The sequence below is a fragment of the Hyperoodon ampullatus genome (genome assembly GCF_949752795.1).
Source record: "Hyperoodon ampullatus genome assembly, chromosome: 7".
NCBI lineage: Eukaryota > Metazoa > Chordata > Mammalia > Artiodactyla > Ziphiidae > Hyperoodon > Hyperoodon ampullatus.
The window spans coordinates 45731507-45753994 of record NC_136920.1 but is presented as its reverse complement, the minus strand read 5'-3'; the positions used below and the strand labels follow the sequence as shown (position 1 = coordinate 45753994).

Sequence of the window (22488 nt, the reverse complement as noted above, 5' to 3'; positions counted from 1 at the left end):
CAATGCCAGTCTCTGAGCTACATGCTAGGATTACAACAGTGAACTTGAGGGCCTTTACCCTTAACTAGTCTACAGTCTATGGGATAAGGAAAGTACCCTGACAAAGAAATAGATAAATGGATTAGTCTTAGACCAATCAGCTAGAATCAGTTTTGCCCTGATTCTTAATTTTCTAAATGAATGCTGGCAAATTTCTTAAACACACTAAGTTTAGCTTTCCTCATCTGCAAAATGGCAGTAATAATATGCACCTCACAGGGTTGTTATGTGGATGAACTAAATTAACACATGTGAAACATCCAGCACAGTCCCTTACTACTCGTTGGTACTTGAGTTTTCCCTCCCTTTCTTCAGCATGTTAAAAATTATGAAAGACAATATGACAAAGGTAGTGAAATCAGAGTTCTAGACCAGAGTTTATGAAAGAAAATTACAGGAATTTGAGCTGATCAACCAAAATGAACAAAATCCTATTGCTTATAAGTCTATCCACTAGTAGTTGCTGAAGACAGGAGCTGTTGAAGACTGGGTTTATATTTTCTGAACCCAAAACTCCCGAAGTGTATGACCAAAGTTTTTAAATTCTGATTTGGGAATTTCTTTGTGTTCAGAGTCTTATGAAGTTTTAGAAATTAAAACAAAGTTAAATGTGTATTGAATAAGCCAACTTATCTTAAAAAAATAAAATGCTGAAACTGGCATGTATCTAAGAACATATAGGTCAACAAACCTTTAAGAATGCTTTACACTTAAGTTTGTGTTCAAGGTTTTGTGACAGTGAGTTTTAATTCAAGTTATCAAATTCTTTTGTAGGTCATGTTCACACTGGCATTAGCATTGTGGATTGTAAGAGAAACTGATCCGTAAGCACTTCATGAAAATGCGTGAAGGTCAAGGCTTCCTATCCCAGTGTGTGAGCCTGTGTGCTCAAGCATGTATCACTGGAAAGAAGAACACTTTGTCAGGGCCAGCTCATGTCCATCCGAAAATATTTCTTACATGGGTTATACCAGCATTTTAAAAAATTTCCCACAGTCATCTAGTCAATGAAAGAAAGTGGTATAATACTCCTCATATGACAAAAAACCCACAGATGAACTTTCATTTTTTCCAATGAGTTCTTAATTTCATTTTTTTTTTTTTTAGTTCCTTATGCATACAGTGATTTCCTTTGATACTGATCAGGGTGGCCATGACATTTCAGGAAGATAGGGGAAAAAGGCCCTCTGTTATCATTCAGAACTCTGAAGGCCTCTAGGCTTTTTAAGGATGTCTTATGATCCCTTTCAGGGAACTAATCAGATGAAGGGCAAAGTCATGGGTTATTCAATAATCTGCTTGTCCAGGGGTTTTCATAGTAGAGTAAGGCAGCCCTCAAGAAGAAAGATTTTACATTTCCAATATATGGCAAAAGGTCATTTTTAAGACTATGCAAAAAAGCACACTATAGGCTTATACCTTCATAGGGATTGTGTGTGTGTGTTTGAGTTTGTGAGGGTATGTGTGTCAGATCAGAAACAGGATGAAAAAAGTTTGTTTCTAGAAAGAAAAGACCTTTGTATATTGAGGTCACTGGGCCAGGAGACTTGGAAAGTTTGTATTTTTGGCATTCTAGCAAGAGGTCACATTCAGCCCAGGGCCTTTCCAGCACTCATTTTATCCTGCCTTTGTCAGCTGACAGCCCTGTCTGCTGTTTCTTAAGAAAAGAATGAGAACCATGTGACTCTTCGTGAGTGCCTACATATGGACAAAGTACAGACCTGATGAAACTATCATAGGTGATTTACTTTAAAAAAAAAAAAGACTGTAGTTCAAAAAAATGCCATTGGAGTTAAATCACTGATTCGACACACATTTACTGAATAATATGATCCAGGTTCTGTGCTTTGTGCTGCAGATACAGAATTTTTGTCCTTGAGGAACTTCTAAACTAAGAAGTGTTATACTGGATGCATGGACCAAAAATGATCCAGGTCACCATGTAAGTCCCCATTTCTTGTAGTCTCTAAGCACACACTCCATAGCCATGTAGATGTGGCTAGTGATTCAGTTCTCAGCCTCAAGGGATATTAAACGACGGAGCAATCAACTGCCTCACAAACGTTAGCACAAAGCTTGTGGTAATAATTTGGATAACCTCCCACAGAAGGCACTAAATTGATGGGTCAGAAGACAGGGCATCTTCATTTTAATGCCTCGTTACCAGTGCAGTCTTAGACAACTATATTTCTCTCCCCGAGACTCAGTTTTCTCATCTGTAAAATGAAGTTATTCTGGCCAATCCCTACAGCCCCTTTCTGTTTTCATGCCTTCTACCCCTATGATACCACCATTAAATCAACATCTGGTCCTCTGTTCCAACTGCATGAAGTGGCCCATTTGGTGTCATGGACTCAGCTAAAAACATACACCAGCAACATAGCCATAGTGTGTATTTAATATTTTTCACTTGATAATTAGTATTATCCAGATGCTCTCAGCAGGCATAACCAAGCAGTGTACCTTCTAGATGGCATAAAAACAACAAGAGGGTTTTCTATTAACCAACTAGCTCTGTGACCTCAGATTAGCCACTTCACCATTCTGAGCCTCGTTTCCTCATTGGTAAAAATAAGGAACTGGAATGGATACATAAACTAAATTCATTATTACCTCTGACAACCCCCTTTGATCAACCTCCCCAGTATGCAGGCATCCAGCTCTCTACCTCCCATTCCTCCTGTGTTCCCCACGCTGGTTCACAGCATCACCATCCACACAGCCACCCAGAGTGGTACCTTCAAGTCATCTTCCAACTCCTTCCTCATCCCCATATCCAAAGGGTCTCCAACATCCTATCGACACTTCCATTTCAAAAGGGGTTCTTGACTTTGCCCCCTCCTCTCCATCAGCACTGCCACTGATCCACTTCAGGCCCTCATTGCTCCTCATCTGGACCGCTGAAAGCTCCTAATTGGGGCTCTCAGCATCTCAATTTTTGTCACTCCCTTTCCCTTAAAATAAATGTAAATATAACACAGGTTTTTAGACAGTTGTCATTCAGGCAGCATAAGAAATCACCTGCTGGGTATATATAAAGGAAATGAAATCACTGCCTTGAAGAGATATCTGCACACCTATGTTCTTTGCAGCATTAGTGACAATAGCCAAGACATAGAAACAACCTAAATGTCCATCGACAGATGAATGGGTAAAGAAAATGTGCTGTGGTCATCTCTCAGTATCCACAGGGGATTGGTTCCAGGACCCACTAAAGATACGAAAATCCTAGGGTGCTCAACTCCCTCATAAAATGACCTAGTACACCCACCCTCTGTATCTGCAGATGTGGAATCTGCAGATATGGAGGACCAACTATATACATGTACAAAAGAATGTTATTCAGTCATAAAAAAAGAAGGAAATCCTGCCTTTTGCAGCGACATGGGCAAATGCTATGAGAGCATTATGTTAAGGAAATAAGTCAGAGGAAGAAAAATACTGTACAAGCTCACTTATGTGAGGAATCTAAAAAAGCCGTAAACAGTCAAAATTCATTAAAACAGAGAGTAGAACAGTGGTTGCCAGAGGCTAGGGGATGGGAGAAATGGGGAGATGTTGGTCAAAGGGTATAAACTTCCAGATGTAAGATGAATAAATTCTGGGGATCTGATGTACAGCATGGTGACTATAGTCAACAATACTGTATTACATAATAGAAAGTTGCTGAAAGACTAAGTCTTATATGTTCTCACCAAACACACATACAAAAAGGTAATTAGGTAATTAGGTGATAAAGGTGTTAACTAACCTCACTGTGGTAATGATTTCACAATATAGACATATATCAAGTCATCATGTTGTACACCTTAAACTTATACAACGTTATACGTCAATTATATCTCAACAGAGCTTGGGGGGGAAAAGAAATCATCTGAGCTATTTACAGACCACCCATTCCCAGGGCATCCTCCTCAGAGATTCTTATTGTACTGGTTTTGTGTGGGACCCAGGAAACTGTTTTTTTTTTTTTTTTTTTTTTTTTTTTTTGCGGTACGCGGGCCTCTCACTGCCGTGGCCCCTCCCGTCGCGGGGCACGGGCTCCGGACGCGCAGGCCCAGCGGCCATGGCTCACGGGCCCAGCCGCTCCGCGGCATGTGGGATCCTCCTGGACCGGGCACGAACCCGCGCCCCCTGCATCATCAGGCGGACTCCCAACCACTGCGCCACCAGGGAAGCCCCAGGAAACTGTTTTTTAAAGCCCTCCCTACGTGAAGTCTTAAGACTTCTATTTCTATCAGAATCCACTTTCAAAATATAAATATTACCATGATGCTCTGCCCTTTTAGCCCTCCAATGACGCTTACATTACATTTCTATGAAGACTACACATTTGGAGCCTGTGGCTCCAACCACCCTTCCAAACTCCTCTCCTGTCCCTTCCTTCAGAGTGTTCCACAGGCAAGCCACACTGGACTACGTTTCCTTCCAGAAACACATCCTGCATTACTCCCTGGCTTTTCTTGCCTTTTTGCAGCTCTGTTCCCAAAGCCTGAATTGCCTCCCCATCTCCCCTCTCACCTTCAATCAAATCCTATGCAGCCTATCATTGTGCCCTGAAACCTCACACATCCTGCCAGCTGGAACCATGGCTCCCTTTTTCACAATCCCATAGCATTTTCTTTATCCTATTCCATTCACTCTTATCATGCTGTTTCTTCAGGCTTCTCTCTCCAACTTGGCGTTGGAAAAACCTGGAAAACAGGTTGGTCACATTTTAAGGTTGTAAATCTGCGGCCTATGTCTCCACTTTTTGGATATGGTATAGCTCATGACACTATAGTAGAAATAAACTGAAATTAAGATTCCTCCTTCCTCTAAAATACAGCGTTGTCTTGTATTCATGAGCCAATGCCACATACTGATGCACTTTATATTCTGCTCTTGTTTTCAGCAAATAATCAATAGATGTTCACTGATGGAGAAAATTAACATTATTCTAACAAGGGTATGTGCATATCTGTTGCAATGAGTTTCAGACTGGAATGTTATGTTTTTGTAATCATTCTCATCCTCTTAAGAAATAATCTCTTGGAATCAGCTTATTCTAAACATATATTTCTGGGGTCATGGCACAATCAGTAGAGCTAAAAGTACCACCAAGGCATGCTCTTTCTTTCTAGACAGTAATGGTCTGAAAAGCAGGAAAATAAAACCAAAAGTAAATATGAGTTTTGAACAAGGATCTGAAGGAAAAAAAACTATCCAATTGCTATGATGATCAAATGGCCACTGAACTTATAGGGGCATAAGCTGGTTTTGAAGGCTCAGGGAAACCCACAAACTAGGATCAGAGTCAGGCCGACAACCTGGTCAGAAAAGTTTTCTCCATTTTTTAAGTGCCCATCTGACCCTCTGGCAGTGGTTCTGAAACTTTTTCATCTTCTCTCCTCACTTCTTTGCTCCACCAAACCAGCAACAGAAAAGTGTCAATCGATCACCATTTTTCCAAGTCATCTAGGCTTCTATTTTAGAATTAACCTTGTGTAATCTTCCCCTACAAAACTGCCAACCTCTCTCCCTAGCCAGACCAAGTTTCTGCAGCCCCATGACAAACACTGCCCTGTGTGCCCAGTAAGTGTTCAGTAGGACCTCTTTGCTGAGTGAAGAAATAACCCCTAATTCTTTACTCCCTCCCAATGATTACTGGCAGGCTTAACAAGTCTTTAAGAGTCATCCTCTGCTATGTCACTAGCAATCATCACTTTCCACTCCCAGTGAAATCACTTTAAGTTTGTCTCATCTCACCTCATTTCTTTCATTCATCTAACAAAAAATTTTGAACTCCAATTAATTTCCAGACACTAGAAACATGCAACTAGAAAAAATCAGCAACTAAGAAAAAACAATTAAAAATCGTTGCCCTCATGAAGCTTACATTCTAGTAAAAAATGATCAACAGTAAACAAAAAAGTAAGATACATATAATACTACATTATCTGGTAAAAAGTACTATGGAGAGGGCTTCCCTGGTGGTGCAGTGGTTGAGACTCTGCCTGCCGATGCAGGGGACACAGGTTCGTGCCCTGGTCCGGGAAGATCCCACATGCTGCGGAGCGGCTGGGCCCATGAGCCATGGCCGCTGAGCCTGTGCGTCCAGAGCCTGTGCTCTGCAACGGGAGAGGCCCACGTACCGCAAAAAAAAAAAAAAAAAAAAAAAAAGTACTACAAAGAAAAATAAGGCAGCAAAGGAGAAACGGGTATGCTGGAGGCGAGGGTAAAGTTAAGCAGGATGGATGGAAGACTCACTAAGAAGGTATCATTTGAGGAAAGACTAAAAAGAGGTAAAGGAACAAGTCATATGGATGTTTAGGAGAAGAGGGCTTTAGACAAAGGGAACGGCAAGCAGAGGCACAGACGTGTCTGGCCAGCATGTGGAGAACAGCAAGGAGACTGTTGGCTGGAGAGGGCTGAGCAAGGGGAAGAGTAGCCTGTGATGAGGCAGGCAGATCACAGGATCCAGACTGTAGATGGTTTCAGGCTATTATACTGATGCTGCCTTTTATTCTGGATGAAAGAAGAAAGCACTGAACGATTGTGAGCAGATGAGAAACATGAACTGACAGAAGCAAGTGGATAACTGTGGCTGCTGCATTGATGAATGACTCAGTCAAGGTCAGAAGTAGGGAAACCATAATCCAGGCAAGAGATAATGATGTGGACCAAAGTGGTAGTGGTGAAGATGGTCTAGACTGGTTGTTTTCTAGATATATTTGGAGATAGAGAAGAGAGGTGGGCTATAAATTATGAGATGATTCAAGCATGACCCACAAGCTTTTGACCTGAATTTTTGAAAGTATGGAGTTGCCATTAGCTGAGATGGAGTAGGCTTTTGGAGACACAGGTTTTGTGGAAGTAGATTGGGACTTTGACATGTTAGGTTTGAGATGTCTGTTACATAGATACATCGAATAGGCAGCTGGATATAGGAGTCTGAAGTTCCAGGGCGGGAGGTCAGGACTGGAGATTTACTTTGTATTTTAATTTCTGTACACCTCTGCCAGATTCACCATCCAAAGCCCTCTTTTTACCCTATCATTTGCCTACTTAAACTCACTACTGCCTAAAATAGATGCCAAAATTTGGAGGTTAGGCGGCTAACATGTTATGTGACCCACACAAGATTTAAAGCAATTTGAGCTATTTCCCAACAGTTATAAATTGGAGGATAAATACAAATATTGGAATGTCTTAAAAACTCAGAATATTCAGAAATCCAGGGTCTGCATTATATGAATAATGTTGTCAAGTTCATTTGTGCTGATTAATACCAAACACTCAATGTTAAAGAAAAAAAGCTGGCTGAGATACTATTCCTTTGACATTGTTAGATACCACAAAAAACTGCTCTAAATTTAAATTTATGTATCTATATCCATTTTATTAAAATAATTCTAACAAAATATTTAGAATTTGGGCTTCCCTGGTGGCGCAGTGGTTGAGAGTCCGCCTGCCGAGGCAGGGGACACGGGTTCGTGCCCCGGTCCGGGAAGATCCCACATGACGCAGAGCGGCTGGGCCCATGAGCCATGGCCGCTGAGCCTGTGCGTCCGGAGCCTGTGCTCCGCAACGGGAGAGGCCACAACAGTGAGAGGCCCGCGTACCGCAAAAAAAAAAAAAATTTAGAATTCAACGAAATTTATATAGTTTTATTTTAAAATAAATCATTGCTATTGATCCATTTTTCTTATGCTAAGTCTCTTATAGATGGTTACGTAGGATCCCATGATTGTTTCTTTGCATCAAAATACTCTTTAACACACTTGGCCTCACTCCTAATACATCCCTCTAGCTGGATGTGATGTTTTGTGGAAAAACAAAACGGGAGCCAGGATTAAGGGGAAGTTTTGTGCCCATTTCCTAGGGAAACAGGGAGCAGTAGCTTGTGTGGTCCAGAAGTGAGAACAGATTTTTCAGAGAGGACCTTGAAAGATAAACAAATGTTGGCCAGGTAGAGAAAAGAGTTCATTTATTTTACCCTCTGGGCTCCTATGGGATTTTTAACGTTGCACACACCTCGATCTACAAGTTAAAGGCTAATCCTCAGACTGAGGTCAGGGTCCTGCCCCAAACTATGCCTTGCTAGGCTCTGCTAAGTTCTGCCTCTTGCTTTCATTCCCACTCATTCCATGGCACTCCCATCCTCACTGGAACATACCCTACCTCTGAATCTCTGCCTAACTAAATCCTACCTATTCTTCAAGGTGGTACAAAACCCTACCTTCTTGTAGCGTTTTCTGACTACTTGGCCCCGGGCTCAATTCTTTCCTCCCCTATACTCACACAGTGCTGACTGAATGTATCACTTGCTCACCCATTCAATCAGGCCCTGCCTCGTACTGCTTTTTACGTTCTGCAAACCTCCGCAGACCATGTCCCCGGTTACACTGTAGACTCCTTGAGCCCACTGTTGAATTCCTCCAAAACTGTCCCCTATCTCTCCCTAGCACGTGCACTGTGAGAGCTTCTTTGTCGGTGCTCACAATGGTCTTGCGAAATAAAATGGAACTGGTAATACCAGTACTCTTTACATAATAAAGTAGCAATTAACATTAATTTCTTATTTGTGAGAGGGAGCCCCAGCAGGGAGAGGAGTGGACTGAATAAAGCAAGATCTCTAATCCAGCTCATTTACTTTCCATGCCTACTAAACTCCTGCTCATTCTTAAAATCCCCTCTGAAAAATATCTGTCCCCAGTTCAGAACCGCCTCTCCACAATTTCTTTAGTTCCCCTATAAACAGTGTCTCTCTTTTCATCTTACTACTGGTTGTCACGTCTTATAGGCAAGTCTTGTCTCTATTTAACAAGAAGGTAAAGCCAGATGCAGTGTATTGAATTTAGCTAGAGTGTGCAAGAGAATAGGATGGCATAAAAAGTAACGATTGGTTTCTTAGGGTCCATAAGCAATAGCATTATAGATAGCAAGGGTGGCTGGGTTATAGTGATCTATTTTTAAATTAAACTTTGAAAATATTCTCATTAAATTCTAAATTTATATTTAAATGTAAAGCTCTGTGTGTGTGTGCGTGTGTGTGTGAAAATGAGTATCCCAGTACCTCAGATTTTTTTTCAGAATTATTTTTGACTAGGGTCTGACACTACTCAGTTTAAATGAAATAACTCACTTGGATAAAGAAGAAACAAGATCATGTAGTAATGCAGTGTGCAATACTGGATGGAGGGAGGGAATGAAACCACGTCACAAAAGAGACGTTGGCAAGAATCAAGATAGAAGGATCAGCATCTCATGTTTTTAATTAAACCAATTACAACTTAAACAAATACCTAGCAAACAACCTAAAAATACATCCACTGAATTACAAGCTCAAATGTATTAAATAAAAAGCTATCTTTGAATTACTTACCATTTGAGACATCACCTCTAAGTAACCTTTAAAGATACTTTTATAAATAACTCACAAGGGACCCTGGACTCTAAGGGTTTCACTCTTAAAGAATTTCCTGATTCCTTCAGAGGTAAAATTCCCCAAATGTGTGCCCAGGTGCTTTGGGGGTGCCTCAGTGAACTCACAGGGTTGCAACAAGATGATTTAAAATTTTAAGGCAAGCACAGTGGTGCTCAAGATCAATCAGACACCTCAGGAACTACTAGCTAGAGGCAGTTCACAATTTTAACATCAGATTGTACTACATTCCCTTTGATGTGATCATATCTTTTTGAAGCTGGGGTTTTTTCAGTTTGTGGGATAAAAAGCAAGAGTCATGTGAAAATCAATGAGAAACAGGAAATGAGGGTGGTGGTGTCCACTCTGACTCAAAGCTTTGAGATACTATACCATGGTCCAAAGCAATGCATATGCCAATAATAAATATAGTTATTAAAAGTGAAATAAAAATCATTTTCTTTTAATTTATGTCTTCTATTTTTTCCAAAGGGCTATTAAGTTATTAAACTACAATACTTATTAAATTGTTTGGTGCTAACTATTTAATAAACAGAGCTTTTAAGTATTTCTGTTGTCTTAGAGGCACCATGAAAAATTACTTTGACGCCAAAGGATCTGTGAACTGTGGAAGTTTGAGAATCTCTCCCAAGTCTAGTCTGGAGGATTGTTTTCTTTAAGTTTAAAACACACACACACACACACACACACACACACACACACACCTCTACCACCGTACAAGACTTAATTTTTATTCCAATAACATCAAGCATCATAGCCATTCTTATCTTTAATTCTCAAATTAGAGACTGTGTCCCTTAGGCACTGTGGTTTTCCTGTCTCAAGTAGTATATTAGTATGGTTCTTATTAAGCCAAACCAACGACATAGTCTAAGGAAGGATGTGTGCAAAGAACTCAGCTCATCCAATTCTTAGCCCTGTCCAAAGTAGAAAGGTTAAAAATAATAATAAATATTCCTTTAAAATAAATAATGTGCATCTTCAAAATGCAACTTAATCCATGATATGCGAAAACTATTGCATTGTTATATTACACAGTAGGAAATAGTAAAGTGGAGTGGTTACAAAATAGAATTTGTAACTAGACAAATCTCAGTTCATATCCTAGCACCATCTCTTACCTTCTGTGTGACTTTTGAAAAGTTTTGAGAGTTTATCTGTTTTCTAGCCTGTATAAGCATAGCTCTCTCCTCTTTATGATAGGGTTAGTAACAGTACCTACAGATCAGTTCCTTGTGAGCAGTAAATAAAATGATACATAAAAATGCACGGCACCATGTCTAACAAACACCCAATAAATGGTGGCTATTAATAACACGTTATATTGCAGGGGGAAAACAGTCCTCCCAACAAGTAATTTAAATCAATTTGTTTTCAACTTCACCCTACAAATTAGATTGAAATGTCTTTGAATCCCTCACACCGTAGATAATTTCTTGGTCTCCAATAGGCTAAGGAGTACACAAGAAGCTAAGTTTTCTATTGTTCTTCCTGAGAGAGCAGATGTATGTAAGGCTGATGAGGAAGAAAGGTTAAATCATGTATCAGGATAACAAAAAACAGACTACAAAAAATAGCGACTTGGGGCAAAAAGTAATAATTCTGATTTCTCCCAGACATTTGAAATGATTGACTATCCTCTTCCTGAACTCTCCTCCCTTTGCATCCAAAACCCACTTTTGCTTCGTTCTCCTCCTCCATAGTACTTTCTCCTTTTCTACTTCTTTGCTAACTCCACAGTCATTTCATTAAATTGTGTAACAGGTAATTGTGTCAAGCTCTGCTAAAAATTGGAAAGGATATCTGGAGAAGTACAACATAACTCTAATGAATTGCTAAAGGGAGACGTGCCAGAAGGGAGTAAAGTTGTGTCGGATTCAAGGGAGGAAGAGGTTACCACTGGAAGGAGAGAATTCAGGAAATCTTTGTAGAGGAGTTGCCCTTTCAGGTGGGTCTTAGACATCAAGTAGGTTTGGGATATGTTGAAATAAAGGGAAGGGCATGTGAACTAGCAAGAAGGGCAGGAGCAAAGGCACAGAGGCAACAAACACGGGGTGTGAGTAAGGAAGAGCAAGGAGTCCAAATGGCCACATTGGAAGACTCATAAGGGAGGACTGGGGGAAATTATATTAGGCATGTCATTTGAAGCCAAACTGTGGGTGACTTTGGTTCACCCCAATTCCATACCACCATCCTCTCTTCTTTATGGCATGAACTCCCATAGCTGGATGAATGCTAAGTTCATTTTTTTTTGTGCCCCAGTACTTGAGACAACAGCAAGACATCTGGTGTTAAAAAAGAAGTTTTTAATTCTTCATATCCCATCATTAATAAACCAGAGAAGCCTGTATTCTGGTTCTAGTTCTACCACTAACTAGTTCTCTGAGCCTGAGAAACTAATACGAGCCCCCTTTCAGAGCATAGCTTCCTCATCTGTAAAATGAAGGATTTGGTTTGATGAACCCTCAAGGTTTTAACTCTGTGAAAATTACCTATATTACTTCATCTAATCTATCCAAAAATCATAAAGAAAAACAGTTTTGTCATTTGACCTCCAAATGAATGACATTTTACTCCGTATTATGAAGATTTTGTTAAATGAAGAAGCACAGTTTTAAAGAATGGTCTTTAAGGTCACTCTTCAGTTTTTATGGTGAAAAATAAAATGCATGCCAACTTAAGAAAAGTGATCACCATATTTATCGATTCTAAAATGTATGCATTTTTCATATGTAAATGTTCATAAAATTACAAAGTCTTTCAAGCATGAAAAAACTTTAATTTTGTTCATAAACAAAAAGTTTCTTTTGTTTATTAAATAAATTTTTAGAGCAATGATGAAATAGTTGATGGAAAATTTTTATTGAACAAATACTCATTAAGCACCCTCTAGTACCAAGTACTAGGGTTACAGCTGGAAGGAAAAATCATTCCAATGCAGTAGTAGAGGATTTCTAATCTGAAGTAAGCATGGTATATTATGAGAGCAGATAAACAGTATCTCCCTCAGTCACAGGGACTCAAAAGAGACTTCCTGAAGGAGGTGAGATTGGTAAGTGACAGAGGACCCATAGAAGCTATCTAAGTAAAGAAGAGGGAAAGTGTAGTTAGCCAGAGGCAATTGTATGAGCCACAGTATAAAGGGAAAGGTAGTTGAACTGAAGACACTATACGATATCCAGAATGGTCAAGAATCATACATATGAGAGATGAGACTGGAATGGGTGACAGAGGCTGGATCATGAAAGGCCATGAATTTCATGCTAAAATGTTTAGTCTTTCATTCCGAAAGTGATGAGGATCCACTGAAGGATGCCAAACTGGAGAACACCTAACTGGAGAATGATGCCATGCTAAGAAGCCTCACCTCTGTAGATTATAAGCTGATGGGTGGGAAAGCCTGAGGAAGGGATGAGCATCAGGATGATGCTACAGTAGTTCAGATAAGTTGTGAAGAAGACATGGCTACTGAAAGGAGGGATAAGATAGAGTTATTTGTCAAGGTAGAAAAGACAGGATTTGATTAATATGTGAGAATAGAAAACTAAAGGGAGTGGGGAATGGTGAAATTTAAAACCTGAGTTATTTTCAATGAATAGTTTAAGATAACATAACTTCTCAACGAAGCTCTTGAACAGCTGAAAAAAAATAGTGGAACTCAATAATTTGTAACCCCAGGCTAGAGTCTCAGACTTGACTTTGCCAAGTTTATGGAGACTACTCTAGTACACCCATCTAGAAGATGAGGATCTTCCCTTGATAGAATAAACCCGAATTCCACCCCAGGAGCCACCATACCCATCTGGGAATATCCATCCCAGAATCAAAAAGAGTAAAAAAATAAAAAGGGTTCTCAATGGTTTGAAAGCAGGGCTTCCCAAAGCGAATTCTCAGAAGAGGGAGCAATCGGGCCCTAAACCTACCACAAGACAACTCTCTTCAAAATGTTTTCAGGTGAGCAATGACTCTAATGTCCAACCCCACTGGCTATTTAACACCAAACCACTTTTACTGAGCAACTATAATGTACCAGGCACCATGTCCTACTTACCCTTGGCCCAGTTTCCTCACCTATAAAACTGGAAATAATATGACCCATTTGGCAGAATCATTGTGCTGTTTAAACTGCAAAGTTTACTTTGATAAATTGATAAATGTAAGGAACTATCACTCTTAACCATTGGCTTAGCAAATACATCCTCTCCTAATTTGACTGCTGTTCCCTCTCACCACCTCTCTCCTTACATTGTAATCTCCGGCAGTGCCGGACTACCCACAGCCCTCACCACGTCTCCTCAACTCCACACCATGGCTATGGCAGATGCCATGTTTTGACCTTCTTTAGCACCTGACATTTCTCCTTCAGGGCACTTATCAAAACAGTCAATAATTATCTCCATGATTATCTTTAAATATCTTTATGCTCCACCAGAATATCAGATTCCATACCAATGTCCATTTCATTCCCCCCTAAAACCCTATGCTTATCAAGTGAATGAATAAATTTTCCCAGGCAAGATCTTACAACTCTCAAATCCTGAGGTTTTAAAATGACTTTTAGACAACCCTAAGAAGGGGAGAAAATATTTGCAAACGAACCAACTAACAAAGGATTAATCTCAAAATTATACAAGCAGCTCATACAGCTCAATATCAAAAAAAAAAACAACCCAATCCAAAAATGGGCAGAAGACCTAAATAAACATTTCTCCAAAGAAGATATACAGATTGCCAACAAACACATGAAAGGATGCTCAGCATCACTAATCATTAGAGAAATGCAAATCAAAACTACAATGAGGTATCACCTCACACCAGTCAGAATGGCCATCATCAAAAAATCTACAAACAATAAATGCTGGAGAGGGTGTGGAGAAAAGGGAACCCTCTTGCACTGTTGGTGGGAATGTAAATTGATACAGCCACTTTGGAAAACAGTATGGAGCTTCCTTAAAAAACTAAAAATAGAATTACCATATGACCCAGCAACCCCACTGCTGGGCATATACCCTGAGAAAAGCATAATTCAAAAAGAGTCATGTACCACAGTGTTCATTGCAGCACTATTTACAATAGCCAGGACATGGAAGCAACCTAAGTGTCCATCGACAGATGAATGGATAAAGAACATGAAGCACATATATACAATGGAATATTATTCAGCCATAAAAAGAAACGAAATTGAGTTATTTGTAGCGAGGTGGGTGGCCCTAGAGACTGTCATACAGAGTGAAGTAAGTCAGAAAGAGAAAAACAAATACCGTATGCTAACACATATATATGGAATCTAAAAAAAAAAGGTTCTGAAGAACTTAGGGGCAGGACAGGAATAAAGATGTAAGACGTAGAGAATGGACTTGAGGACACGGGGAGGGGGAAGGGTAAGCTGGGACAAAGTGAGAGAGTGGCATGGACATATATATACTACCAAATGTAAAATAGATAGCTAGTGGGAAGCAGCTTCATCTCACAGGAAGGTCAGTTTGGTGTTTTGTGGCTACCTAGAGGGGTGGGAGGGAGACGCAAGAGGGAGGGGATATGGGGACATATGTATACATATAGCTGATTCACTTTGTTATAAAGCAGAAACTAACACAGCATTGTAAAGCAATTATACTCCAATAAAGATGTTAAAAATATTAAAATAAATAAAAAATAAAAATAATTTTAAATGAAATGCAGTAAAATAGAACAAAATACTTAAGTACCATTTTGACCCTCAGTGAGAGTACCTGTGTTCTGACAAAGCCAGAATGAAACAGATCCTGGGTTTCCTTTTGACCTGGGCAGGCCTCAAGGATTCCACTTACTTCTTCTTTCTAGGAGCCCATGAACTCCTCCCTCTATAGCTCTATAACTTAGAATCTGTCTTCCTTCTAGTCATCATCCCTCTAGTCACCTCATCCCAACCACTTTTATTCTTTTCACCATGATGTTTATAATCTATTGGCAATAGGGAGCCACCAAAGTAATGTTCTGGGAAGATAAACTTGACCTTAGCACACATAAGAACTGGAGGAGGAAGAGACTAGAACTAGCCAGGTGGCTATGACAGCAAGACAGGTATATAATAATAGTGCCGTGCCTGGTCTAAGGCCGTGACAGGAGAGGCATAATCCCTAACTGACATGGAGATTGATAGCATGTGTGGCTCAAAAGAGAAGGAGAAAAGATGGCAGAGGTTTCATGTCTTAGTGACTGGGTAAAACATAGTATAGTTCACATAAACTAGGAAGACCAGTATGTGGAGAGATATGTCTAGTTGAGGTTTACAAATAGCATCATTTACTACTTTCACTAAAAGGGGTGATGGTGTGATGGTAGATATTCTCTGCTTGTATTCCTTTGTTGTTTTCTTTTGCACTTTCCATTTTTGCTACATTGAGCATATATTACTTTATTAAGAGAAAAAGCCAACAATCTTGTTTTTTTAATGCAACTTGGCTATGACATATTGATCTTGCAATATATATGAGATATCATAAAGGCAATGACCAGCAGGAAGACGAAACTGTAGGTCTGAAGCTTGTGAGAAGGCAAGGTCATAAGCACAATTTTGTAGTTATAAGCATAGAGTTTAAAGCCTCGGGAATGCATGAGCTCCCCAGGAGAAGGAAACAGAATTAAAAAGGGCCAGAGGATGAACTTCTGTCTCAAGTAGTGTGGCCCTGAAGTCCCTCACAGGGAGTAACTGGTGCTAGGTAAGAACACAGGAAATATCACACTAGCTAGAGGCTTTGTTCAGCTTGCTCAGAGAATGGATGGATGTGGTGTGGACAGGACCCCGTCTGCATCACCAGAGTATTTTGGAGTGACCTATATCAATACACCTTACTCACCGTTACAATGATTTGCTTTTGTGCTGTCATGCCCACTAAACCGTGAACTTTTTGAGGTCAGGAATCAAGTCTTGTTCAGTTCTTTAGCCTTCTTTGTTTTCCCCTCACCTAGCACAGCGCCTAACACATACCAGGCATTTAATATACACGTCTGCTCAAGAAACCAACCACACACATAGGAGGTGCTCCCTGCATTCCCTCCTTCTCTCAAATGACTTAGCTTTCCTTGGTCAGGCTGCTATGTGCCCTCTTGTCTAGAGGAACTAGTCCTCTAAAGCCTAGATGAGGGGACTTGTCCCTCAGGCCTAATGCCCATGTGTCTGTGATACGTGGAGATTCTAATGACCTCCCTGCAAGAAGCCCTGAGGTGTGTTGCCCACCCATCATTCACCTCACTTTGAAAGTTCACTGTTTTGTTCAGTGTACATACTATTTACTTGTAAGCACATAGCATGTTAATCCACATGGTATTTAGAAAATCTATGATTAGCCAGGCTAGAAACAAGGCAATAAAGTGCCCACCAGAAAGTGGCCCAGACTTGCCATGCATTTTTACTTTTCAGCCTGACACAGTGGTTGCCAAATTTAGCTCTTTCTACATTTTTAGATCTAATTACGTGGATATTTAAAACCCTTCTTCTAAAACTTGCTGGAGAGTTAGTCTTTTAGAAAGAGATATTGAAGAGAGGCTCAAGTCCAAACCCTTCCCTCAGTTGAATTTCACAACGTGGAAGCACTTTACAAACACTAAAACAACACACCAGTGTGACCGAGATGAATCTCACGGCCACTGGTGTGGGCAGTCAGCGTCTCCAGGCTCCTGACTCTAAACCCGGGCTACCCACCGCTGTCACTCTGCCTGTTGGATAATTAATGTCCTCCAATGCTTCTTTGTCACACAGCTTAGGTGGGGAAAGTTAGTATAGATGTGCCCTGCAGGGAAATACTTTTCTGGATCTCGTTTTAGCTATATAGGGGAATTTGTTATTTAGGAGAGTCTTGCAGTGAAACTTTCATATGGGGAAGAAGCATTCTCTAAATTACCTGCCAACTTAATTTATTTTCTACTGTATTTGTTAAGTCTAGAATCGGGTTTTCTGATGACCAACAGACCTGGTCGTTTCTCTCATATATATGCATAAGAGATGAAGTTAAACAGACCTGCTGTTCCTATTCTCCTCCGCCACGTGCGAGCTCTTGTGACCTTGGGTCTCTGATTCTTGATCTCATATAAAATAGGCTTAACACTACCTGCTCTGTCAATATCCTCAGCGACGTTAGGAAGATCAAGCAGGAAAATGTATGTGAAAGTAGTTTGTAATAACGATTAAAACAACAAGAGTAATAGCTAACATTCCGAATGTGTCGGGCACAGCTTTATATGAATTAACTCATTTCATTCTTGTAACGCTAAGATACAGGTTCTGCTGTTGTCCAGTTTTTTGACAGGAAACCAAGGAATAGAAGTTAAGTAACTTGCACAAGTCACAAAGCTAGTAAGTAAAGAAGTTGGAATAAGCTGCCACATACTAACTGGGCACAGGATTAAAGCTGATAGAGACTGCAAGAGATAACACAGCATGAATATGTGATACCACAGGAAAATGAAACAATTGCCATTTTAAAGATGGAGCAACTCAGATCCAGCAAGGTTTCATGATTTTCCCAATGTCAAGTATTACAGTTTTAGAATATCCACAATTTATGGATAGAATAAATAATAATATATTTATTAGTATTCTAAAATATTCTATTTTTAAATTGTGGGAAGTAGAGCAAAGCTGTTAGGAACCTGGGTGCTGGATTCAATGGCCAAGTTTTAAATTCTAGCACTACCACTTAACCAACTATTTTACTGGAAAATTAAAAATTAAATATGCACAGACAATTGTAAGAATAAATGCCTAAAAGATGTTAGCTACTATTACTATCACTGTCCTAATTCCTGTAGCCAGTTCCCAAAGCACATGAAGAGTTCTAGACAAAAATGTGTAGTTCTCTTTGAAAGTGCTATTGGAGTAATCATAGCATCAGGATTTGGAGAGGAGTAGGAAGGGAGAGTCTCAAGTGTGAACTTTTCTTTTCTTTTTTTTTTTTTTTTGATAATTCTATAAAGAGAAAAAACCCTATAACCAAGAATCAAATTTTCAGAAATAGATTTTCATTCCAGTTCCTTCCACTCTCTGCACAGTGGTACTGATTAACATCCAAAAGCATGTTAGAAATAGGAGGGAGAAGGCAAGGATAATCTATCTACTAAAGAAGCAGTGCCATTAAAAAGGAAGAAAGCATCACCCCAGTGGGCCACCTCTGCACCAGGCGCTCACAGGCCTTTGGTTATAAAGAGCATGGCTTGATTCCAAATCAGACAGACCTGCTTCAAAACCAGCTCTTCCACTTATTAGCTGGGTGGCCTTGGGCAAAGTGACTTAACTTCTCTGACTCTATCAAGAGTTTCTGAACACAGAGCTAACTCAGCTGCTCCTCTACGGTGGAATCACTGGGATACAGGGCAACTGCTGTCCCCTATGGGGTTTGTGGGATTCATCACGCTGGTTTAAAGGTCTACTTCACAAGCCCTTGGGGAGGGGGAAGGGTAAACTTGGACGAAGTGAGAGAGTGGCATGGGCTTATATATACTACCGAATGTAAAACAGATAGCTAGTGGGAAGCTGCCGCATAGCACAGGGAGATCAGTTCAGTGCTTTGTGACCACCTAGAGGGGTGGGATAGGGAGGGTGGGAGGGAGATGCAAGAGGGAGGGGATATGGGGATATATGTGTATGTATAGCTGATTCACTTTGTTATAAAGCAGAAACTAACACACCATTGTAAAGCAATTATACTCCAATAAAGATGTTAGGAAAAAAAAAGGTCTACTTCACAAGCCCTGAAAGGTACTTTTTGGAGATTTTTCAAGAGCAGACTGGCCTGCCTAAGTGGCCACAAGACACACATCATGGGAATTAGCTGAACAAATAGGACCCTACGCGGCATTTAACCAAATGGATATTAAAAGTCTAATTGAGCAAAACTTCCGTCTCTAGCAGATGGATGTGATACCCTATCAAGACAGGGCATGTCCCCTCTACCTCATCCACACCCCCGGCAATCTCAAAGCGAGTCCCCCAGCTTTCACGACCTGTTCTTTTCAGACACACACCAGAAGTGAGCACAAAGGAGACAGAGAAGCATTCCCCAAGGTTGGACAGACAGGCTGATCTGAAGATGCTATAAGATACACTTAGCTGACTGAAGTCTGGCTGGGAAGTTGAGGCTGGATTCCATATGAACTCACTCCTCACAGGACCAGCTATGCAGCTTGAAACATGTCAGTACTGCGCTCCAGTCACCCTTTCCCACAATGGCCCAACTTTCCCCCAACCAGCTTTGCCTGCTGCCCGACTTCTAACTCAGCCCACAGGGCCTTTGAGCTGGAGGCTGCCAAAGACAGGTTAGCACTGAACATCAGAGCTCCGGGAAAACGAAGCTTACCTACAGAGATGGTGTACACCACTGTATCTATAGGACCAACTTTCCAAGGCTCCTCAGATTTCTTACTTATACAGACTTCTGCGACTATAGCCTTCGGGGCAACTTCAGAACTGACTCATGGCTCAGGAGGTATTTCTAAGCTTGGGAATGAAATTGCTCAAGACAGCATGTTGTAATATGGATAAAGCTGAAAATTAGTGCTGGATGTTTGGAATAGATTATATGTGCTCATCATTTACTAGGAATTATCATTTAATAAGGTTTAATTAGCATATTTATATCATGTCCTTCTTGCCTAGCATTTATACATGTTCCAAAAAATTGGTAGCTAGTGTAACAACAATCCATGCAGCTCTCCTAAGTAGTAAGTACAAATGGGTTTAGCTAGCATTTGCTGGTTGTTCATTTCTTGTTTGCTCCTTTGTTGAGAGAAAGCATTCTATCTATTTACAGACAAGGAAACTGAGACCAGGAAGTTAGGGAACTTGCCCAATATCGCCCAGGACATATGGGGTAAAACAGGGATCCAGACAGAAGCAGTTCGACTCTGGAATTTAGGCTCTTCATCTCTACACTTACTATTGTCCCTGTTAGGTGAGGACACTGAGACCCACAAACATTATGTAACATGTCTGAGGTCACATCATTATTTGCTTTTCACATAAAAATACATACATCCCCTTCAAACAGTAAGCTAATTCTAAACCTGGGTCCTAGAGACTTTGATGCAGCCGGAAGAGTTGTCAGACACTGAAACAAGTAGCAACAAAGTGCACAGACGCATACAGGATTTTCTAGGTATAAAGCCCAATCAGATAGTGGCCAATGACATCTTCTGGTCTCTGATAACCCCTGTGCTACTAGAGCTGCTAAAAATGACACCAAAGGCATGAATCTGTTCAGATGCCAAGAGTTTTATCATAAGACCTGGCAGCTCATGATTAAAGAGGCACTGGAGTCCCCAGCACGAGAAACACCCTTTCGAAAATTTTCCACATTTGTTCTCGCTTCAGGCCATGATAAAGAGTTTCCAGTCAAATGCACCAGCTAAAATGAACCTGTTTTCTGCAAGAGAAGTGGCCAGTTTGGGTCCAGCACTTATAAAGGTTCCTAGTGCCACAGACTATGAAATAGGCAGAAGTGAAGTGGATTATTTGAAGGGGTTCACAGGGAATCTCAGAGGACCTTAAAACTTCTGAGCAGGACGGGTCCTGAGCTGTCATTGTCCAACCACTCTCCAACTTAACAGGGATGCAGCTGAGCTGAAGGGACTTCTCTGGAGCCACTGAGCAGGTTAAGTGAGTGGCAGGGCCAGTAACTGTAATGAAGGGTTGGACATGCCCAGGATGCCAACAGTCTCCATCCAAGGACTCACTCTTTATACCCCAAGCTTAGACTGAAGGCCTAACTTCTGGTACAAACCCTAGGAATCAAATTCTGATTTCAAACATTGTAAAGATGCTTCTCATTTTCCAGACCTCTCAGTGAAAACTTTAGGGACAAATCAAGAAATCTGTGGCTAATGTCATAGACCCTTAAACAAAAATGGCCCTAAAATATATACTCAGTCTCCTTTTCATAGACGACAGAGAGCCAGAGAGAGAGAGAGGGACAGACAGACAGACACAGAGACGGAGAGACAGAGAGAGACAGAAGGAAAGAGAGAGAGAAATAATACGTTACCCCCAGTACATACACAAAAAGTTCCTCGGCTTTCTCAAAGCAGAGAACCTCCAACTTGCTTGATTGAAGGGTAGAAAAGGGGAGTAGCAAAAGTTGGAATGCACTGAGCGACTGGAAACAGGAATTGGGAGACTCCTCTAGCCTGGAACTCTCCTGGTTCCCGCTGTGAACCGGTCTAGGGGCTTCCCGTCGAGGCCTGAGCACAGAAGAGCAGGCAGGACACTCTGGGCCGCGTCACCGGAGGGACTGCCCGTGCCCGGAAAATGAGCTGGAGACCAAGAATTGAATGCAACTCCCGGTATTCTCCCTCTGGGTCCCCCGGGAGGCCCGCGCTGGGGCGAGAGATCCCAGGGGAGGCTGTGGGAGGGAGATAAAGCAACAGCCCCAAAGCTCCAGTGAATGCACTTGAAATTTCTGCGCTCGAGAGCGAAACTGTTTTCTTTGACACCAAGTTTCCAGCCCACCGGGAAAAGTCTCTTGCGGCGCAGCGCCCAGGAGATCTGGGTCTCCAACTTGGCCACAAGCCGCTGCCCCGGGACTGGAGACCCGCTGCGAAGCGCTCCCGCCCCCGATCCCCTCCCCCGCTGCTCACCTGCGATGTCCCAGAGCTGCAGGCGAACCACGGTCTCCGGGTCCCAGTGGAGCACCTTGAGCGCGAAGTCCACGCCGATGGTGGCCCGGTAGTGCGAGGAGAAGTTCTGGTGCACGTAGCGCTTGATGATGCTGGTCTTGCCCACGCCCAGGTCGCCGATCACCAGCAGCTTGTACAGGTGCTCCTTGTGCGGGACCTGCATCCTGGCGGCCCGCCAGCCGCGCCTTGCTTTGCAGTGCGGGCCGGGGAAGCGCAGCCGGGCCTTGGGCGGGAGAGACTAGCGGAGCGAGAGTGCGGGCGAGAGAGAGCGGAGGCGGCGGGGCGGGACTGGACGGGGCGAGGGGCGGAACTCCTCCGCGGCCGCCTGGAGAAACGCCCAGACAGGAGCCCATGGGTTAATCCTCCTTCCTACT

At 41.5% G+C, this 22488-nt stretch overlaps 1 protein-coding gene across 1 annotated transcript in view; it reads right to left on the bottom strand.

Annotated features, from left to right (window-relative positions):
* Positions 1–22277, bottom strand: part of RAB38 (RAB38, member RAS oncogene family) — a gene marked incomplete at its 5' end in the record, with an annotated part of 62610 nt that extends 40333 nt beyond the window's left edge. The window contains one exon of the mRNA XM_079708514.1: positions 22076–22277. Coding sequence (XP_079564640.1) covers positions 22076–22277 — 202 coding nt within the window. The remainder of the gene's footprint in view (positions 1–22075) is intronic.
* Between the last annotated feature and the right edge of the window lie 211 nt (positions 22278–22488).